General features: G+C 39.3%; 1 protein-coding gene across 1 annotated transcript; it reads left to right on the top strand.

Annotated features, from left to right (window-relative positions):
• The first annotated feature begins 11,661 nt into the window (after positions 1–11,661).
• LOC125233196 lies at positions 11,662–13,779 on the top strand. The gene is made up of 2 exons (XM_048139100.1): positions 11,662–12,487; positions 12,830–13,779. The coding sequence occupies exons 1-2, from the start codon at positions 11,708–11,710 to the stop codon at positions 13,232–13,234; spliced, it is 1,185 nt and encodes a 394-aa protein (XP_047995057.1). The 5' UTR covers positions 11,662–11,707; the 3' UTR covers positions 13,235–13,779.
• The last annotated feature ends 8,590 nt before the right edge of the window (positions 13,780–22,369 follow it).

Genomic DNA, 22,369 nt, shown 5'->3' with positions numbered 1-22,369 from the left:
CTTGGCAGTGCGCATAAGAAAAGAAGAAGCAAAGCGCTTCGTGCAAATTCTAAGGACGTTTTCACATTATCCGATCCGATATCGAATTTCGGAAGGATTTCAATGGAAAAAATCCAAGATGGTGCCTTTAATGTATGGGATTTCGGCCCGCCATCCGATATCGTATCGGATAATGTGAATACGCACTTACACAAGAAAAATACAACCTACCAACTTTTAAACATCAAACTAAACGAAATCCGTCATTTTTTTTAACGTTTCAGGTTCAAAATAAAGATAAATTCCACCAGCCAGCTAAAGACATACAGAGAGAGATGACTACGATGCGCTAGAAATCACTTGGCGAGGAGACCAGCCGAAGTCAAGTAACAATCGTAGTGACTTAACGCAGTCTGTCTCTGTCACGCTACCTACTACAAAAAAGCAATAGGAAGAGCTAGCTTCGACTTCGGTACTACCTACTTTTACAAATCGCAAGCGACTATGACGTTGGCTAAGACCCCGTTTTACAATTGTAGTTTAAGGCCAGTGCTCACGAGCGACTTAATTTCCTTCTCGGTTTGAACCCGTCGACCCGGAAACTTTAAATGAGCATTGTAAACTCCGCCTTAATTAATTGTAACTATGAGACTTAAAAATGAAAATATTTTTTGGGCTAGTGAAGTTAATACGCCAGTAATAAAAATTATATATTGCAAATAAAAATCCAACAGATTTTGGTAATTTGCTCAGGGTTTATGTTTCATTTTTTTTTATAAATAAATTGGACAATTATTCTTCTGTATTTCGACGCCCTATTTACACAGTTACCGAATTCTTAAAAAAGCCGTAGGTTCCCACAAGTTGTCACATAATTATGACACAATTATAGAATTTGGACTTCGGTAATTAATCTACCAGCCTGAATACCACATCCTTTGGACGAAAAAAACATAAGTAAGTATTTATATCAGATAAGATAAGATAAGATAATATTTATTGTCAAAACTGTGTAGGTACATAGGTGTTTTAAATATTTACAAAGTTCATCAGCTTGCCCATTTCGGGCGTACAATAATAAACTTAACTAATGCATGCAACAAACAAAATAATAACATAATTTTTAAGAATACAAAACCGCCGCTTTTGGGGTTCTGGTGAAAGGTACGAGTACTTGCAAATGTTGGATTATGTAGAAATGTGGACTTATATTTTAAAATTGCTTTGAATATAAATCTTTGATTTTTTAATGGAAACACAAATGAATATACGTATACCGTTAAGATTTGCAGAGTTTCCTCAATTCCTCATGAATCCGATATCCGATTATAAGAAATCGAGCTTGACAAAATTTGAAAACTCAATATGTAAGCATAACAAAGAGAACAAATCTCCTAACAAATAAATGTGACTGTTCTGATCTTAAATGCATGCTGTTCCTATAAAAATACGAAAGTCACTATAAGTGTGCCGTTCAGATTTGAGGGAGTTCCGTTCTGATCATCATCAGAAGTTCCACTGCACCAAAATTTAATGTCATTGTTCTGGACGTAAGAGCATGCTGTTCTTATAAAAATACCGAAGTCACTATAAGTGTGCCGTCCAGATTTGAGAAGTACCGTTCTGATCTTCATCAGCAGTTCCACTGCACCAAATGTCACTGTTCTGGACGTAAGTGCATGTTGTTCTTATAAAAATATCAAAGTCGCTATAAGTGTGCCGTTCAGATTTGAGGAGTTCCGTTCTGACCATCATCAGCAGTTCCACTGCACCAAATGTCACTGTTCTGGACGGAAGTGCATGCTGTTCTTATAAAAATACCAAAGTTACTATGAGCGTGCCGTTCAGATTTGAGGAGTTCCATTCTGACCATCATCAGCAGTTCCACTGCACCAAAAGTCACTGTTCCGTACGTAAATGCATGCTGTTCCTTAAAAAACACAAAAATAACCATATGTATGCCTTTCAGATTTGAGGAGTTCCCTCGATTTCTCCAGGATCCCATCATCAGAACTGGGTTCTGAGAAAAATGGGACTAATCTGTATGCATATACATTCAATCAAAAAACAATTTCAAAATCGGTCCAGTAACAACGGAGATATCGTAGAATAAACATTAAAAAAAAAAACATACAGACGACTTGAAAACCACCTTCCTTGAGAGATTTGAGGCGGCGGTTAACAAAATGATCGGAAACCTGTCAGGTGTGACAAGATAAGTAACTCAATTTCATACAAAGTCCCTCCAGCGAACTCTCAAACTCAGTAGGTAAGTAATAAGTTTTTCACCTCACTAGCTCAGAAAGGACTTTTTTATTCTTTAAAAACAGATAGCAAAATCGCATTTTATCCACAAGAGTGCAAAGAATATTTGAAATCCGAACGTGTCATTAGTTACTTTTTTAAATATAATTTCTTGTAAAGGCATGTCCCAGACGGGACAATTTTCTCCCTGTGCTTAAATTGTCTTAACAAATCATGTGATGTGAACGTAAAAATAATTTCATATCGAATTGTATTCGACTAAAAACACTAAATTCAAACAATTTTGTAACATGATTTTACCATAAAACACTTGAAATCGTACAAAAAATTGTATTTTTGACTTTTCCACTGTACTTATTCAGAACGCACCTTAAGTAACATTGCAATCAAAAAACGCGTGAAACGGAACGCACCCAAATAGATTTTTCTTCTTGATTCTTAATTTGGAACTTTTGTGGTGTCGATGGGTGCATAGTGGAAATTGTAATAAACGCAAATTGACTTATAATATTTCTGTGCAATTATGTTCCAGTTATTTTTAACCCCCGACGCAAAAACGAAGGGGTGTTATAAGTTTGACGTGTCTGTCTGTGTGTATGTCTGTCTGTCTGTCTGTTTGTCTGTCTGTCTGTCTGTGTGTGTGTGTGTGTGTGTGTGTGTGTCTGTCTGTGGCATTGTAGCTCTCGAACGGATGAACCGATTTTGATTTAGTTTTTTTTTCTGAAAGCTGAGTAAGAAACTATAAGACCAAACTTGAAAGCCAGCTGTCTAAAACCCTTGAGGCAATTGTACCAAGGATACTGGCGACATTTCCTCGCTGTATTGCAATGCTGATACGTTGTGCGAGGAAGTCGCCAGATCCTCGGTCACCAGACGCTTCGCGATTTCTGTGAACAACTTGTTCGCGCTGGGACCTCATGGACCTAGATTTTCTACGCCAAAAGGTACAAAAAGGTATTATTTTGCCAAGACTTTTATATTTATACCTATTTAGTTTATTTAGGCATACCAACAGCATGAAAAATCATATGTGTAAAAGCAAGCGCGGATCCAGCTTCGTGCCCAGGGCGGGGGGGGGGGGGGGGGGTCACGTGGTAAAAGCCCAGGCCCCAGAGGGGGGATCACGTGGTCTATTTGTATGGCCAACCTAGGCTCCAGGGGGGGGGGGGGTCATGATGGGGGTCCCCCCCCTGGATCCGCGCATGTGTGTAAGGCCTTATTTATACCTTAGGCCGTGAGTGCACGCTAATATTGGGCGTCCAAAGGATTGAAGCTCATGCAAGTGTCCTCAGTCGACGCTGCATAGGACGCATGCTCGCCCGCCCCGCTGCACGCCCCGCTGAACGCTCCGCTCCGAGCGTCCACTCAGGCCTTACGGCTCAGCCACGACATTAGTCTAAGCGCGACAACGGTGAGCGGCGGCCATACATTGGAGCGAGACACAGCGATGGGACTTTTCATTCGCACGTATGGCTGCCGCTCACCGCTGCCGCGCTTAGACCAATGTCGTGGCTGGGCCGTTACACTCTCGTATGTGTATCGTGTAACATAGGCGGCTGAAATGTGCAGCCAACGATTGGCAGCAGCGGGCCTGTATTATCATATCTAGGTTGTGGGTTACCAGTAAAACTCGTCAAAATCAAATCTTATCAATTAACATTTTTCTTCGGAATTGTTGGTCCATGATTAATTGATTATACAGTTTAGTAACCTAAGGTTACATAAAAAAAATACCAGTACAAGTAGGTACAGAAGGAATTTAGAATTTAGAATTCATTCTAAATTCTTACCTACATAAACAAACGAACCGCACGCGAGCAGCCGACATTAAATTCTATTGCGCCGCAGGAAGGTCGTCACTACTGAATGGGCCGCGAACTCGCGGCACCCGGGATGTACTTGTAGCGCGGCGATAATTTCGCGGAGTAAGCCCCGATCGAGGCACATCTGCTTAGCCCCGGCTACATACAGTAAATCGAGTTAATCGAGTTACTGTAGTAACCTGATGCATAAGCCTATAAGCCTAGTACTAACACTGATATCAAAGCGTGCAAGTTGCGTTTTGCGTCTGGCGTTTGATATTTCCCGGCGTAAATGTGCCAAATGCTCCACATCTACCTTATACCTGCTTCGGATTACCCCCTTACTCATAAGCGTTCACTAAAGTTATCAAGCCGATAAAGTTCGTTTGTCCCTTTCTATCACACTACGTCGTAAAACTACTACGTCGGAAAGGGACAAACGAACTTTATCGGCTTGATAACTTTAGTGAACGTTTAATGAATAAGAGGGTAAAACTATACGTACCATCTTATTTCAATGCATACACATACATTAGTAACTCACGCCGATTTTTACCCCCCGATGTAATAACGTAACCGGGTCATTTTTTTCCAAAGTTGTCCACCCCACTTTTTTTGTAACATGGGTATTTTTTACGCTATTCATTCTTAGAATCGCGAAGTCTTTCGATCCTGATAGGAGAAAAAAAATGTCCCAAGATTTCCATACATTTTTCGAACCTTCCATTCCGTTACCGCCATACAAAATGTATGAAAAAATGGTAACGGAATGGGAAAAAAACCTTTGGACACTTTTTTAGGGTTCCGTAGTCAACTAGGAACCCTTATAGTTTCGCCATGTCTGTCTGTCTGTCCGTCCGTCCGCGGATAATCTCAGTAACCGTTAGCACTAGAAAGCTGAAATTTGGTACCAATATGTATATCAATCACGCCAACAAAGTGCAAAAATAAAAAATGGAAAAAAATGTTTTATTAGGGTACCCCCCCTACATGTAAAGTGGGGGCTGATATTTTTTTTCATTCCAACCCCAACGTGTGATATATTGTTGGATAGATATTTAAAAATGAATAAGGGTTTACGAAGATCGTTTTTTGATAATATTAATATTTTCGGAGATAATCGCTCCTAAAGGAAAAAAAACTGCGTCCCCCCCCCCTCTAACTTTTGAACCATATGTTTAAAAAATATGAAAAAAATCACAAAAGTAGAACTTTATAACGAGTTTTTGAGAAAAATACGAAAACTACGGAACCCTACACTGAGCGTGGCCCGACACGCTCTTGGCCGGTTTTTTCTCCCATTAGGATTGAAAGAGCTCGCGATTCTGAGTGGAAAACACATAAAAAATTCCAAATCCAAAAAAAAAGTGGGGTGGACAACTTTGAAAAAAATGGCCCAACCACAAAATTTAAATTTGAAAAAAAAACCCTGACATAATGAACCGATTTTAATGAAACATGGCTAAGAACACACCCGAATAATTCTGCTTTCAAACAAAAAAAAATAAAACGGATGAACCGACTAAGATTTCGTTTTTAGGGTTCCGTACCAAAAGGGAACGCACAAAAAGGAACCCTTTTGGTGCCGCTCTGTCCGTCTGTCTGTCTGTCTGTCTGTCTGTCTGTCGCATTATTAAATATCTCGAAACTACTTATGATGGTATCAATTTGAAACTTGGAATAGTAATGAACATTGTTAACCTCTACAAATTGAATACCTATATATTTTTTAAATTAATTCATATTAATTATAGAAAATGTCCAAAATGAAAGGGGGGCAAACCGTAAATGTCAAGTTACTAGGTTTGATAAAGGCTTTTTCCTTATTTTTCTTAGATTTTCTCACTACTGCGTAATCCTCATAAGCCCTTCGCCTATACATATACATACAACATTTTAGATAAAAGTTATGGAATTGTAATATTTATATGTAAGAGACCGCTGTGTTAAATTATATCAGAGACCTATATAACTTCGTAACAACTCTATCCACTTTGATTATTTATGTATATTGTATTTATTTATAGGCAACGCCAACGTATTAAGTCAATCAATGGCGTATGTTGGTATGTATACCAGAAACAAGGCTTGGGATACACCATTTGAAATTTTATAGATAATAATAATACCTATGTATTTATCTCTCATTTCGGAGGCCAAGATTCACTTTGGATCATTGAGCCAAAATAGTTAGTTAGGGGGCCCCCCCCTTGCTATAACACAGTCAACTCCTTTTTATGTTTTAACCGCCGCACCCAAGTCTCAAGAAAGATGGTTTTCAATTCGTCTGTTTTTTTTTTTTTTTTTTTACGACCGGTCTGGCTCAGTCGGTAGTGAGTGACCCTGCCTGCTATGCCGCGGTCCTGGGTTCGAATCCCGGTAAGGGCATTTATTTGTGTGATGAGCACAGATATTTGTGCCTGAGTCATGAATATTTTCTATGTATATATGTATGTATTTATCTATTTAAGTATGTATATCGTCGCTTAGCACCCATAGTTTTGCTTAGATTGGGGCTAAGTTGATTTGTGTAAGATGACCCCAATTTTTTTTTTAATGTTTGTTCCACGATATCTCCGTCGTTACTGGACCGATTTTGAATTTTTTTTTTGATAGAATGTATATGCATACAGTTTGGTCCCATTTTTATCAGAACCCAGTTCTTATGATGGGGTCCTGGAGAAATCAAAATACAAAATACAAAATCATTTATTCAGCAAATAGGCCACGGGGGCACTTTTACATGTCAACATTACAGAGTATTCATTAAAGTTAAACAAATGAAATTAATAGAAATATTAACTAAAAATATTAATCATAAGCAAAGTAGCTATACACTGATATAGAATTAGAGATGTATAAAGTCTCTAAATGTCATATTATTACTAACTATAATCAATACATAAAGAAAGTGCAAACAGATACAAAGATAAAAGAAATCTATAATACTTCAATAGTTGTAAAAGACTGAATATTACAAGTAAAAATATTATACTTAATCAAATAATCCATGGAGATGTATAGCGTCTCCAAGAGTCAAATTTTATAAAATTAAAATATTTAAAAGTAAAAACCTTTGTCAAATAATACAAATAAAAATAAAAAATACAGAAAATGAACAGCTAAATTACACATTTCAAGAGATGTACAAGTCTCTAGTTGTCAATCATTAAAGAACAAATCAAGTTTACAAATAAGGGCCAATCAAGGTTACAAATTAAGTTTAAAAATATAATCAAAATCTCAGAGATGTATAAGGTCTCTAAGTGTCCAAAAAACTAACATTAACTTAATCAAACGACAACAAGGTCATTAAAGTAAGGAGTCTATTTTAAAATAAAATATAATCAAAATCTCAGAGATGTATAAAGTCTCTAAGTGTCCAAAAGCTAAAATTAACTAAATTAAACGACAACGTGATGGTCTCTAGTGTCATCCTTAAGACATTACTTACTTAAGTTTAATTCTTACAAGAACCGAATGTAGTGTCTCGCAATCCGCTCAAAAGTAAAGTTAAATAATCTAACAAAACATGTGGCCCAGGTAAGCTTGAACAGACCAGTCTCCACAAACAGCACCCGTTCACGAGTATGACGCGTATCTCAGCCATCGCCTCCCTCAACCTCCATTCGGGAAGGTGGCGACCCGATCAACACGCCACCGTAAGCAAAGACTTTTAAGCGAGCATGACATGTTCAAGCTAACAGCAAATTGACAAAAGAAAAATCGACACAGTGAAACACGACATTAAGCTTGTAGGTGACATTAAAGAGGGCAACAATGCCTAGTATAGCTATACATAACTAATTACATGCTCAACGTGACTTAGAGATGTAAAGGTCTCTAAGGGTCAGTGTACTATCATACTTTAAATAAATTTTATATAACTACGCTATATAATGAAAACAAAAATCTTAGAGGTGTATAAGGTCTCTAAGCGTCCTACTAACATAACTAATGATACAATACAATCACATGAGAAAAATTACGCTGTGTCATTTTTACTGGATACTAGTACGGTTGTATTACAAACTTCTGCTACCATAATCAAGCTACTGGCTTAAAGGCATTTTTATCATTTATAAAATCATTTACCGTATAGTAAGCTTTACCTAGCAAACAGCGCTTAACATGTGACTTAAATTTGCCGAGTGGCAAGTTCACTACATCAATGGGGATTTTGTTATAAAAACGTGTACAGTTCCCAACGAAAGACGTACTAACCTTACGGAGACGGTGGAAGGGCACGGCAAGTTTATGTTTGTTTCTAGTGTTATAGTTATGGATATCACTGTTAAGCTTGTATTCATGGATGTTTTTCCTAGCATACATAACATTCTCAAGTATGTACTGAGAGGCAACGGTAAGAATGTTCACCTCTTTGAATTTCTCTCTTAGGGAAGCTCGAGCGCCCAGTCCATATATGGAACGTACAGCTCGCTTTTGCAGCACAAATATCGTCTGAATATCTGCGGCTTTACCCCATAACAGAATTCCATACGACATAACACTATGGAAGTAACCAAAGTATACCAGCCTGGCCGTCTCTACGTTTGTTAGCTGTCTGATTCTCCTTACTGCGTAGGCAGCTGAACTAAGTTTGTTAGCTAAAGTAGCAATATGTGCGTGCCATTGCAGTTTTGAGTCTAAAGTGACTCCCAGGAAAACAGTTTGGTCTTCAAACTCCAGCGTATCACCTTTTATTTGGATTTTGCTGTTATTTATCTGCTTGACGTTAGGTAACGCAAACTTGATGCATTTGGTTTTCTTGGCGTTCAAAAGTAGATTGTTTGCCGTAAACCAGTTAACTATAGTTGATAGGGCATCATTAATACTGTCGAAGCTATTTTCCTTCCTGTCCACTTTGAATATAAGAGAAGTGTCATCCGCAAATAACACTATATCATGTCTGCCTTTAACAAGAGTGGGTAGGTCATTAATATATACTAAAAAGAGGAAGGGACCAAGAATTGAACCTTGAGGCACTCCGAGGGCTACCGGGGACCCCGCCGAATGAGTTCCATTAATAACTACTCTCTGAGTCCTATCCGACAGATATGATGAGACTAAGTCGAGGGCACCGGCTTTTATCCCGTAGTGGCTTAATTTTCGTTTTAAATTTTCGTGATCTACGCAATCAAATGCCTTGGACAGATCACAGAAAATTCCAACAGCATCTTGAGCTTTTTCCCAAGCGTCAAAGATGTGCTTTAGGAGTACCGCACCAGCGTCAGTGGTTGATCGACCTTTGGTAAAACCAAATTGATTGCTATCAAGCAGTTTATTTCTGTTGAAATGCGACAGCAGTTGATTTAAAATAAGTTTCTCAAACACTTTGCTTAATGCAGGTAGTATTGAAATCGGCCTAAAGTTCGTAGGATCTGTCTTCGTTCCTGATTTAAACAACGGGATAATTTTGCTATGTTTCATAATATCTGGAAAAGTGCCAACATCAATGCATCTGTTGAAAATCTCAGCTAAATATGGTGCAATAGATTCAATAATGGAATGCAAAACTTTGACTGACAGGCCCCATAGATCTTCAGTTTTCTTTAAATTCAGTGATCTAAAAGTCTTAAGAACTATGTTCGGAGTGATATACGAAAATTTGAAGAATTCTGTACATTCCGCTACATTTCTCTTCAAAATTTCTTCAGCGACATCTGGCGACGAATTAAGAGACTTTGTTGTTTCTACCGGTATATTCGAGAAAAACTGCTCAAAATGATCTGCCACTTCACGGTCGGAACTTACTAAAGCGTCACCAATTCGTAGCTTGTAGTGCGGATCCTTCATTTTACGTTTCCCAGTTTCATTGCCGATCACCTGCCAGGCAGTTTTAACCTTATCACTAGAATTTAGGATCTTTTTAGACAAGTGATTAGCTTTCGCGGCGACACACATCATCTTAAAAGATTTTGAAAAATTCCGAACATGCTCCAGAAATTCCGGCCTTTTATCAGTGGCTTTTAAATCGTATAAGTCGTAGAGTTGGCGTCTTGTCTTATGAATATCCGGCGTAGCCCAGTCGCTAAATTTAGTCTTGGTCCTGCTTTTTACTTTCTTTTTAGTGAAACAGACATCAAATTCATTTTTAATGCAGTTAAATAAATCAGAACTCAAACAATTGGGGTTTTCTTGCGTACATGAAAGACAACATAATCGTTTGGTAACATTACGATTAAATAAATCTAGGAGCCTTTGAGAGATTGGCCTACATAAAGTATCTTGCGGAATTTCTTCTGTTTTCTCATTGAAAGAAGCTTTTAGACCGAGGGAGGGAACTCCTCAAATCTGAAAGGCATACATATGGTGATTTTTGTTTTTATAAGAACAGCAAGCATTTACGTACGGAACAGTGACATTAGGTGCAGTGGAACTGCTGATGATGGTCAGAACGGAACTTTTCAAATCTGAAAATCTGAACGGCACACTTATAGTGACTTTGGTATTTTTATAAGAACAGCATGCACTTACGTCCAGAACAGTGACATTTGGTGCAGTGGAACCGCTGATGATGGTCAGAACCGAACTCCTCAAATCTGAACGGCACACTTATAGTGACTTTGGTATTTTTATAAGAACAGCATGCACTTACGTCCAGAACAGTGATATTTGGTGCAGTGGAACTTCTAATGATGATAAGAACGGAACTTCTCAAATCTGAATGGCACACTTATTTTTATAATAATAGCATGCATTCAAGTTCAGAATCGTGACATTTAAAAAAAAAAAAAAAAAAAAAATTATTTGTTAGGAGATTTGTTATTGAGTTATCAAGTCAAATTCTGTCAAGCTCGATTCCTTTTATGTAATCGGATATCGGATTCACGAGGAATTGAGGAAACTCCTCAAACCTTACCGATATAATTATTAAAGATTTATATTAAAAGCAGTTTAAAAAAAACCTACACATTTCTACATAATCCAACATTCGCAAGTACCTTTCACCAGAATCCCAAAAGCGGCGGTTTTTATTTCATAAAAATGGTTAGATATTACTTTTGTAAAAATATTTTTTTTTTACAAAATTACGTGCCAATATTTCATATTTATAAAAATGTTGTAAAAAATACCTAAGCCGATTAAAGAATAATAAAAGATTAGACATATTGATATGTCGGTAGATATTTAGTTAAAACTAAACTGCAAGCTTTTACTATGGCCATCGAATAGACACATGGCCATTAGGTGAAATGAAATATATGCAACTGTACATAATTACTAAGTATAATTAGGCATTAAAACACTCTTGTTATCTTATTATGAAACAAGCCGAAAGGCGAAACATATCTTTAATACGTCTCATTATGCTCCAGTAACGTAAATAACTGCTTGTATTAAAACCTAGCAGTAGGTAATTAAGCATAATTTCACCTGACATGTACAATTGAATTGGCAAGCAACTAAGAGAGTAGAGAGTTTTTAAATTCATCTAATCATGAATTCGCTGATTCCGAATATTCAATGAATTTTTTTTTTGTCAGGTGTCGGTTACTACGTTTTCGCTTTTTGCCATCGATTTAATTCAGTAAAGGCAAGATAACATAGTAAGTAGATAAAATAATGCATAAGGCTAGGAAATTGTCATCGTAACAAGTCAACTAGCGGAGGCAGTACGTAGTTGTGAAGCCGATTAAACAATAATAAATTTATTTGAAATGGAAACTAAAAACGTTTTTGAAAATCGAGTGAAAAGTATTTTCGAGAATAGAGGGTTTTCTGAAGTTTCTATACAACATGAAATAGGTCCTGAAAAAGGATTGGGCGTTGTTGGCAACATATCTCATGCGAAAATTTGCGCGGTTAAAGACGGAGTTCCACAGGAGATCGACGTAGTAATAAAAAGTGCCCCCAATGACTTAACATACAGAAAGACCATGCCAGTAAGGAATTGGTTCCTTAGAGAAGTATATTATTACGACAAAATCGCTCCCGTGTACGCGAAACTTCAGGATGAGTTGAGTGTGACGAACAAAATCAGGTGCTTTTTCCCAAAATACTATGGATCCTGTAATAAATCCCAAGAGGAATTCATCATACTAGAAGACCTCACTAAAAGAGGGTTTTGTGTCTCGCCGCTCCACATTTTAGATTATGATCACGCTGCTATCATGGTCAGAAACATCGCAAAACTTCACGCTTTATCTTTCATTAACGAAGAACGCAACCCGAAAGTATTTAGAGAAATGGCGGACGATTGCATTTATATTTTATTGGTACTCAAAAGAGAATATGATGAAAAATATATACTTGAACATGCAGAAAAGACTATGGATCAATTCACAAGAGCAATAACGGATGCATCACTAAGACAGCGCTTTCAGGTAGCAGCAGGGACCAATGCGATAGAAAAATGTAAACAACTATCGAAACTTGGAAAAATTAAGGCTATACTACATGGTGACAACTGGCTATGCAACCATATGTTTAAATATGAGGTAAGTTTTGTTTTCATGTATAATACTGTATAACGGAGTATGGAGAAATACAGGGTTATTCAAGAGACGTGGGTAAGATGAAGCCTACGCAATTAGTAATAATAAGCAACCGCTTTGTAAGTACTTCTGTTTTCGAGATTAACGTTAACTTTATTTTAAACTGATCAAATAATAAAGTTTTAACTTATTTTAGAAATTCCATATTTCGCACCTCCAACTCGGTTGTCCATGGGCGGGGCGGCAGAGATCGCTTACCAATAGGTGACATGTCTGCTCGTTTGCCTAATGCCGCATTAAAAAAATACATGAATATTTCATACTTATACTTCCATTTTTTTTCAGGACGGCAAACCAACTGAAGGGATGCCCATGGATTTCCAGTGGTCAATGTACTCTTCAATCGGCTACGATTTCATTTACTTGTATACCTTCGCAGTTTCCGAAGAACTCAGAAATAGTAAATTTTATCATCTGGTCGACGAATATTACGCAGAGCTCAAAAGTTTTCTTGCCGTTTGTGGGTATGACGTTAAGAAATTCTGTTCTTATGAACAGCTCAAAGATGAGATCAAGGGACAGGCCTTGATAAGTTGCCTGGTTTCGATGATCGCTACCCCTTTTTTCAAAAATCCTGGTGTTACTCTTCCAGATATGCTCGTTTCCCCTTCAGCATACGCGGTGACTGAAGAGTATAAAAGTTTTGTGAACGACATGATCACTGCTTGGGCCAATTTAGGTTTCATTTAGTATTAAGACAAGTGAGGAAAAGAGAGAGTGCGACTCCCTTCGGTCGTGTTTTAATTTATCACATTTACAGACCCATCCGTGGGTTTAGGATAGGTTGGGATTACAAGAATGCTGTTTTACACTGGTTCACTTGGCGCTTCGATCCTTGTTCCGCTCCGTTGCAAAACTCGCCCTACGATGATTCAACTGTTTCTTTCCTTTCTGCCTGTTCCTACGGTAACCTCGGGATCCTTCACAACCAGCTTTGCCTTGGAAATCTCTGTAACCTGTGCTAATCCCGAGACCATTCACCATGCCAACTATACAGGCAGCTGACATAGAGACAGACTAACCGCAAGAAGCGACCGGTCGCTAATTATTACTTGCACGTGGACCCGATCCACCCTTGACCTTGACAGACAGGCAATTATAAATTATATAAGCCATTATTAAGACACCATCTTATCTACTTATGTCGATTTGTAAGATAATCCAATTGTATATTTTATTTAACCATGTGTTTATTGTTTAAATCTGTATATATAATTACGTTATTTACATTAAAGGATGATTTGTATTCAACAACAAAATTCCACTCATTACAGTTGTCATCATCATCAGACATGCATGCCAAAGTACCTAGCCAACGTGCAATGGCACAATCTCTTAGGCTCCGTAGCGTAGCATGGTCCGACCGGTACCACACGGGACTTTTAAAATATTATAGCGTGGAAAAGTAACGCCATTTATATAGTATCTATTTTTTTATTTAATTGTAGTGTTAGTGTTTTATTGAAATAAAAAAACGTCAGGTATACTATGGTTTGAGGAGCTCCATCAATGCCTCAAACGCCATCTCTATCAGTGGTAATATTGGTTAAAATTGAATTTGCTCTGAAACAAGCTGCACGCCGACGTTTCAGTTGGCTGCATTGGACCTAAGTGCGTTTTCACATTATCCGATCCAATATCGGATGTAGGAAGGATTTCAAAGGCAGAAATGAAAGAAAGCGGCTTAAGTGGATACGGTAGCGAAAATGCTAAAATGTAAGGAGCCCCCTTGTAAGATTCAGATTCAGATTCAGATTCAGGGGGTAACTCCAGCCAGCAGATCCTGCTGCAAGGACTAGGAAGGGAAGATTACAGGGGGAGGAGATTTTGTTACGAAATAGCACTGTAGGCTCACGTGACTCTGATGATTGAGCCTAAGAGGCAGCGAGTCGTTGGATATGTCTGCGTCACATCTCACCGACTAAGACTCGAACGCAGAATCAGACAGAGTACGTTTTCATACCGGCTCATTGCGCAACAACCCCTGCTGCCCCGCCGTAGGCCCCCGCAGCCTGTCCAAGACACCGGAGCACCCAGTAGATAGGGTGGGGAGTGTAGGGTTTGCAGTCAGGATAGTAGGAGAGACGGGAGTTTGGAGCCGACCCGAATACAAGGCATCGTAAAGTCAGCGTGGGGTGAATAGATACTATACTTGGTGTGTGATAAATAGTAGGTATGTGAGGATAGGTGACTGCTTTAATTGTTATAACAAGAATTATTTCTTCCCCTTCGTTGTGTGTCGGGGTAGCAATATATCGTTTTTATTAGGTGGTATCTAATTCAATCTCCGGCGTATTAGGTCACCTGGGGAGTGTTAGTGGTGCTGGTGCTGCAGCCGGTTTCTGTTTCTTCTGGCTCTGACTCCGTGTCCGTTTCCGGTTGCCTGTAAATTCTCTCAGCTTCTTTCTTTAGTCTACTTCTATTTTCTGAAATTTGTTCCCAATAGCATCTGGGTCTGTTAGTGTAGTGACGAATGTCGTGGTTTAGGGAGTCTTCCCAAGTGTATATTGGGCGTCCCTCCTTCCTCGTATTTTCTTTATATTTTAACGCTGCGTGTAGAAGGTGGGGGCTTTCTCGTCTAAGGACATGCCCGTAGAATGAGAGTCGGCGGACTTTAATGATTTTGGTAATCGTTTTACCTTCTAGGATGTCGTGTATCTTTTGTTTCGGGCTATCCCTGGCTACAAGTAGCATTTCCTTGAGTATGTGCCTTTCGTACCGTCTTAGGCGGGCTCTATTGGCTTTCGTCAGGGCGGTTACGTTTAACCCGTACGTCATGGCGGGGGAGATGACCATTTTATACATAAGTCGCGCTATTTTCCACTCAACTTTCTTTTCCTTGATGAATTTTGTCAAGATTTTTGAATTTCTTACGGCCTGATCGCATCTAGTCTTAATTGTGGCTCTCCTGTTATGACCTGAGGTGATGTATGTGCCAAGATATTTCATTTCCTTTAATGGCTGTATAGGTACCTCGCCAAGGTATCTTATCTGTTGATCGATTGTCGAACCTGCTGTTGGGTCTCTTATTATTAATTTGGTTTTACCTGCGTTTATTTTGAGTCCTACGGAGTCCAATAGGGTTGTAAGCTTACCAAGTAAACGGTCGATGACGTTTATACACTGGCCTAGTATAATTAGATCATCTGCATAAGACAGAATGATTGGCAGTCGGATTTCTTTGTCTTGGTCTAGTCTGACGTCTTCGTCTTCTTCTTCGAGCGTACGAAGTACGTCGTCCATTAGAATGGTGAACAAACGGGGAGACAATGGGCAGCCCTGTTTTACCCCTTTACCTTTCTGAACCGTGTCCGAGCATTGTCCGCACCAGGAAACAAATGTTTTTTCGTTCATGCATGCTTCTACAATCCTATTGGTGAGAGGGGCGTTCGTGCGAGAGTATATAATGTCCCTAAGTGCATTTAGATCAACGGTGTCAAATGCTTTCTCGATATCTAATGCCGTTATAAACAGTTTCGTTCCTTCCCTCCAGTTTATATCTAACACCCGGCGAAGGGTAAAGATGTGATCCTCGGTGGATCTATTAGCCAGGAAAGCGGCTTGATAACTTCCAAGTGGTTTTATTGTAGCATCCAGTTTTTCTAATAAGAAACTAGCATAGATTCTGTAGCCTACATTGCAAATTGATATTTTTCGAAAATCGCCTATAGCTTTGGGATGGCTTTTTTTTTGGTATAGGAACTTGTTTGGTGAGTGCCCATTCTGCTGGAACCTTGTTGTTAATCCAGGCATCTTTCATGATGTTTGTGACATGTGAGATAAAGTCTGGGGGGCCGCTTTGTACAGTTCTGGGACAATTTGGTCTGTGCCAGGGACTGTTCCGTTTCTCATGCGCCTGATTATACGGCTTATTGTCTCACTGTCGGGGCTGTCCGAGTCCGGCAATGTACTATTGTGGCAATCGATGGGCGTCACAATCGGGCCTTCACATTTTCTAAGATCAGAAATCCACTGGGCCATCGGGATAAAGTATTTCTGCTGCGATCGCGACAGTTTTGTGCGGTGTTTTTGCAAGTATTTGTACGTTATTTTCATTCGTACTGCCCTATGTTGGTCACTGAGGTTTCGGAAGAAGTAGGCGCATTCTTCTTCGTCGTCCTGTTCTATTGCCTTGCGAAACCGTTTTCTTGCTAGGCTGAGGTTTTTTGTATACAAATGTACATTCGGAAATTTGTTTTTTAGAAAAAGGGCCTTTTGTAGTTGCTCTTGGGCCATCTTGCTTCGTTCGGATCTTATTTTGCAATCCTGCGGAATGACCTTTGTTGATCTAATTAGAATCTTGTTAAGGTCCTCCCAGGTGGGGTTCTTGTTAGTTTTCCCGCTATCCTGCGCGATCGCATCTAAGCAAGATATGAGATTTTTACTTACTTCTTTTTGGAAAGTTATGAGATGTTTCTTGCTTTGAAGTGCCTCATAATTAACTTCTTTATAGTTGAATCGAGTGTCTAGCTCGTTTTTTAGTGGATTCTTGGGTTGGGTCCCCTGTCGTGGTGTGTTGCGAGTAGGGTTTAGATTTCCGATCGTTCCCCAAATAAGTTTGTGGTCTGTTTTGATCTTGTTGGACCACTTACCTTGGATGGATGTAAACATGGTTGCGCTAGCTCGACTGCATATTATGTGATCTATTTGGGAGACTTTAGGTCCCATTCTCCACGTTACTTTACTCGATGGTCGGCCCCATAAGCTTTTAACCACTAAATTGTGTTGCTCGACAAAATTCGTTAGAAGAGTGCCGTTAAAGTTAGATATCTCGTGAATACAATATGGAAATTTATTTCTGAAATACATGTGTTTGTAAAACATAAAATTATCTTACAATAAAACTAAACTATTAAATCTAAAATTAAACTTAAAATAATATTAAAATTAAATTAAACTAAATAAATCTAAAATTAAACTAAAGTAAATCTAAAAACGGCCCCTGTGGCATAGTACCGAAGACGCTGGCAGCATTTCCTCGCTGGATTGTCAAGCTAATACGCTGAGCGAGGAAGCTGCCAGCTCTTCGGTCGCCGGTGGCGTCTCTTAGTCTCTTCGATAAGTCCTTGAAGAGACTCAGAGCGCCAGGGCCCCACGGACCAAGGGTCTCGACGCCGAATGGAATAAAAATATATTCGGCGCCGAGACCGCTGTATTTTCCTACCTTTATTTTCTCGGCCGCCTCTGCTGCTGCCGCTGCCCTCACAGAGGTTCGGTGGAGATGAGACGGGGCCAGTGTGTCAACGCAAGTTGCGTCCCAAACCAGCACCCGTCCCATATTCCACGGAACCAACGACATCCCATCCGGTCTCTTACCGTCCGTGAATTAAGTTTTTCTTGCATATATATGGCGACTGGTGCGTGACATCATTCTTGCCAATGCGGGCATTGAAATCCCCTAATAGAATGGGCGTTACTTTTTTTGGGCAGCGTCTTAGTATCGTCCCTATTGTACTTAAACATGTCGTAGAGTCGGGTGGTACGTGTGTGTTAATAAACAGTATGTCTTGATCTTTTTGATTTCCGAGTTGTAGTCTAATATGTATAGCTAGTATGTTCTCATGTCTATTGTATGTGTTTATAATTTCGTACCTAGCTGCTTTGCTAATAAGTATTGCTATGCCTCGTCTTTCACGTGCGCGTTTCCCCCCGCTCAGAATCCAGTCATAATTATTCGAGGAGAAAGTTCCCCGGGCAAGGTGTGTTTCCTGGAGACCAGCAATGGTAATTTGGTGCCCGGCTAATTCTTGATCTATATTCAGTCTGTCATTTTGCGAGGCACATCCTCTTACATTCCACGTTGCAACAGATAAGTTACTATATGTGTTAACTCGTGGCTCTGCTTTGGTTACCGTTTGTCTTATTAATCTAAGGCCTGTGGCATCCGCTTCTTGTTGTTCTATGGAGTTATTAATACTCAGCGTTGATTGGGAGCTAGGAATACCCTCCGCGTTTTCAAGTGAGCTGGCGGTTGGCATCGAACTGTTTGCGATTGCGCTGTTGTTACTAAATATTACGCTATCGTAGTGATGGTTTTGAAAGTATAAGTGAATAGGCTTGGCCGGGGCTGTAAGACATGGCGGTGCCTTGTAGACTAGTGGTTGGTTTGGATAAATACCGTGGATGTACACATCTAAGACGAAAAACTCTGATGCGGCAATAATAATATCTTCCCCACCCCAAAAACCATCGTGGAACTGCTTGCGAATGTATGTGTCAATCTCATCCTTACTCGCTTGTAATGAATAGGCATTATTGCTATGTGCTTCGGTGACGCTATATAATAGGGCCTGCTTAATTCTGGGATCCTCTCTATTAACAGAAACATAGCTAGCCAATTCGCTCCGAATTATTTGATGGTCGTATTGGTCGGGTGATGAGGCTAGTACCCTGTTAAGTTGGTCTGCTATGGATCTATATAGACAATTACCATCTCTTTCCATGGGTATTACTTGTATGGTGGTCATGATAAATCGTAATTAGAAAAAGAAAAGATATTTTGATGAGCCTAAAGCCTAATTAGACAAATGAGCAATTATCTAAAGAAAAATACGGGGGTCTCTGCCCTTTGGGGCAACAACAAAATTAGCAAAGCTTGTTGTCTTTGTCGTGGTTATATTGCCCAATTGCGGAACGTGTCCGGTGTTTAGCAGCTGTAGGTATGTGCCATAAAACAACAGCTTTTCTTTTATCCTTCCGGGGGTATTCCGTTTCGCTTTTTATTTTTTGTCCGGGTATCTGACAATGGTTCGGGGTTTTCAATGTGCAGCCCTATGGTTGTGCAAAGCTGATCTCTCTACGTTGTTTACACCGAACACATGTTTTATGATGCGTTTTTTAGTTTTAAACTAGCCGATATTTACGACTATTGATAATGGTACCGGCAAGTAGAAAGCGCCCTTACATTAAAAAAAAAAAGAGCTTTAATGGCAGTGCCTAATTCCTTTACTAGTATTGCATTGTAAGTACACACCAAATGTGTACCTTTTTTTTCGGTTATGTATAATAGGGTAAAATACGTTTGAATTAAAAACAGTTTTATGCTATTATTTTTGTTTTTACTTGCCGGGCGGCACTATCTTATTTCCCAAACAAAAACGTAGAATGTAAGAAAAAAAGAGAGACGCGTAGGTATGTGTTCTAGAAGGTTTGACTTTGCTTAAGTTGAAAGGGTGAGAGAGCCCTAATTCCAGAACTCACTTAGCAATTGCCCCGCGATTTGATGAAGAGAGAAAAAGACAGTCTTATGTACTAAGCACCGTAATCTACTTATTGGTTGATGTTGCAAGTTAAGGCTACCAAAATGGACACTAAGTACTTAGCGCGCAGGATACGTTTCAGTATATGTGTATAAAATTTCAATATGTGATAATCTAGTAAACTTACTATAGTATAGAGTGTCTTAAGATTATGGAAATGGCAGCAATAACCTACTGGTTTAATGAAGAATGGATATAGCAAAAGATAAAGAAAATACTGTGCTCTGTAGCTAAAGTGATTTTGACCCCAGGCTGAATAATTACCGCGGAATTGATTGTTAGATAGGGCTTGTTTAGGTTCGCGTAAGTTTAGGGCTAACCTACGAGTATAATATGGGAGTATTCCTTTTGATGTAGGTAAATAAATATTAATATGAATGGTGTTGATATGAGTGGTGAGTGTATTTGGGCGGGGTTTGTGGTTAGGAATTTGTATAATAGCGTTCGGTCGTATGTGTATTAACTGTGTGTGGCGTATGTGTGTTTGTAAATACGATGTGTTTTGTGTATCTATATGAGTATGTAACTTGTGCCCTGTTGGTTTTCCTTACGTGGTGTTGCCTGGAACGTTAGGGGGTGCGTGGCCTGTGGGTCTATTTCTATCATGTGTGTGGTTGCTGATAGCATGCAGTGCGTGCCCCTTACTAAAGTCTTGAGATATAGGATCAGAGCGGGACTGTTACTAATCTACTTCTAAAATCTAGTAACCCTTTTTTTCCTGAAAATAAGTGAGATTAAAGGTAAGTTCGTACTGCAGTCCTGTGCTGTCCCTAGTAGGTACTTAGGTACTGAGTCTCTTTGCACTTGGAATAGGCCTAGATCTTTGGCGTAGCAGAGTTGGAACGGGCTCACCAAGTTTGCTGCGGTGTTGATGGTAAGGGCCGTCGCTGCCACAGCTCCGTACCAGGCCGCTGGTACCGTCGCAGGGTACGGTCCTCACGTCGCGGGTCGCGCACCAACACACATCGAACGTATAGGTACACGTAAAAAGATATTATAACTATTCACTGTCAGACTTCACTATAAACACTTTCAAACACAGGGTTTCGGAAATAGATAGATAGGCAGCGTCGCGGGTGTTACGGTTCGACGCGGGATAGCTCTTGGGTGTAGGCGCGGCGGCGAGAGCATTACCATCTGTCGATGGGTCTATCTATTGTTTTCGCTGGACTTTTTAGTTGTTTATGAGGCTTATTTGTTCGCTCCGGGCACGACCGCTCGGGACGGCGTCCAAAATGATTCTCCCCCCTTGTAAGTGTTATTGTAAGTGTAATTAACTAGATTTATCGAAAAAAAATGTCCATTAAGAACAACTCAGTCAAAATATATTTCAAAAAAATCTTTAAAATCGAGGTTCCGCTCTCGACTCTTTTCTCCTTCAAAACTTAATCAATCGGAACGAAATTTGAGAATCTGAATAACAATGAAATAATCTATGTTGGACCGTTTAGCTTTTTTGGTTAATTGTTACCAATCTTGAGTATCACACCTTTTTTTTGCGCCACAATGAAAAAGGCCGTTTATGGAAATTTTTGATTGGCTCTAGAGTCTTTAAAAAGCAGAATATCAAAAAAATCAAAACGGTCCGACACAGATAAAAATAATAACAATCTGTGTTGAAAAAATCATTGCTCTATCTTCAAAAACCAGGGAGGAAATAGTCGAGAGCGTTTGTATGGAGAATTGACCCCTACCGTAGCGTCTTAAATGTATAAGATATCGGTCCGACATCCGATAGGATAATGTAAAAACGCACTAATAGTACAATAAAATGCCACGTTTGTGTTTTTTTTTGTATGAGCGCGTATATAGTAAAAGAGCTGTGAGACGGCAGTTAATTGTTATTTTCGTAATCGTATTTACTTTTGTATGAAATACGACATTCCATAATTTTGCACGCCAAAAATGGGTGGCGTGTTGGTAAGTGGAAATTGGAAACCGTCAAATCAATGTAAATGATCACCATGTTGTAATATGTACTCGTATGTACCTACCTTGATGCTCTTGCAAATTATCTTATCTATCTAAACAAATTTGGAAGTTAAAAATACAATTGTATAAAATCAAATGATGTACTTACCTAAGTAATCCTTGCAACGCGAGCACGACTCGCACTTCGGGAGTCCCGAATCGGAACCGATTTTTGAATCTCGAACGCGGAAAACGACGTAATTTATTTATTTATTTATTTATTTATTTATTTGGGAAACATACAGCACATAATAATACATTAAAGTAAACAAACATAGTTAACTCATGAGCCAAAACAGTTTCCACTTATAGCTATTACAGAATTCTTTGCTCGTAATGCTACGACTTTCGAACGGCGAATTCATGCGTTCAAGATTCAAAAATCGGTCCCCTGGGTGGCTAGCCGAATGGCACAATCGCTCACGAAACGCTCACGAAACGAAGCGCTAGTAGATATCTATCTCTATCGCGCTTGCGTATTGGCGCGACAGAGTCAGCGGCGTATCGCTTTCGTTTGGCGTCGGAGAAATGCCATTCGGCTACGGGGCCAGGTCGGTTTTCTTAGCCCCCCACATCTATCTATCGACTCGCAAGC

The sequence above is a fragment of the Leguminivora glycinivorella genome, chromosome 14, assembly GCF_023078275.1.
Source record: "Leguminivora glycinivorella isolate SPB_JAAS2020 chromosome 14, LegGlyc_1.1, whole genome shotgun sequence".
Lineage (NCBI taxonomy): Eukaryota > Metazoa > Arthropoda > Insecta > Lepidoptera > Tortricidae > Leguminivora > Leguminivora glycinivorella.
Note: the sequence above shows the minus strand (reverse complement) of the source record. Positions and strands in the feature narration are given on the sequence as shown.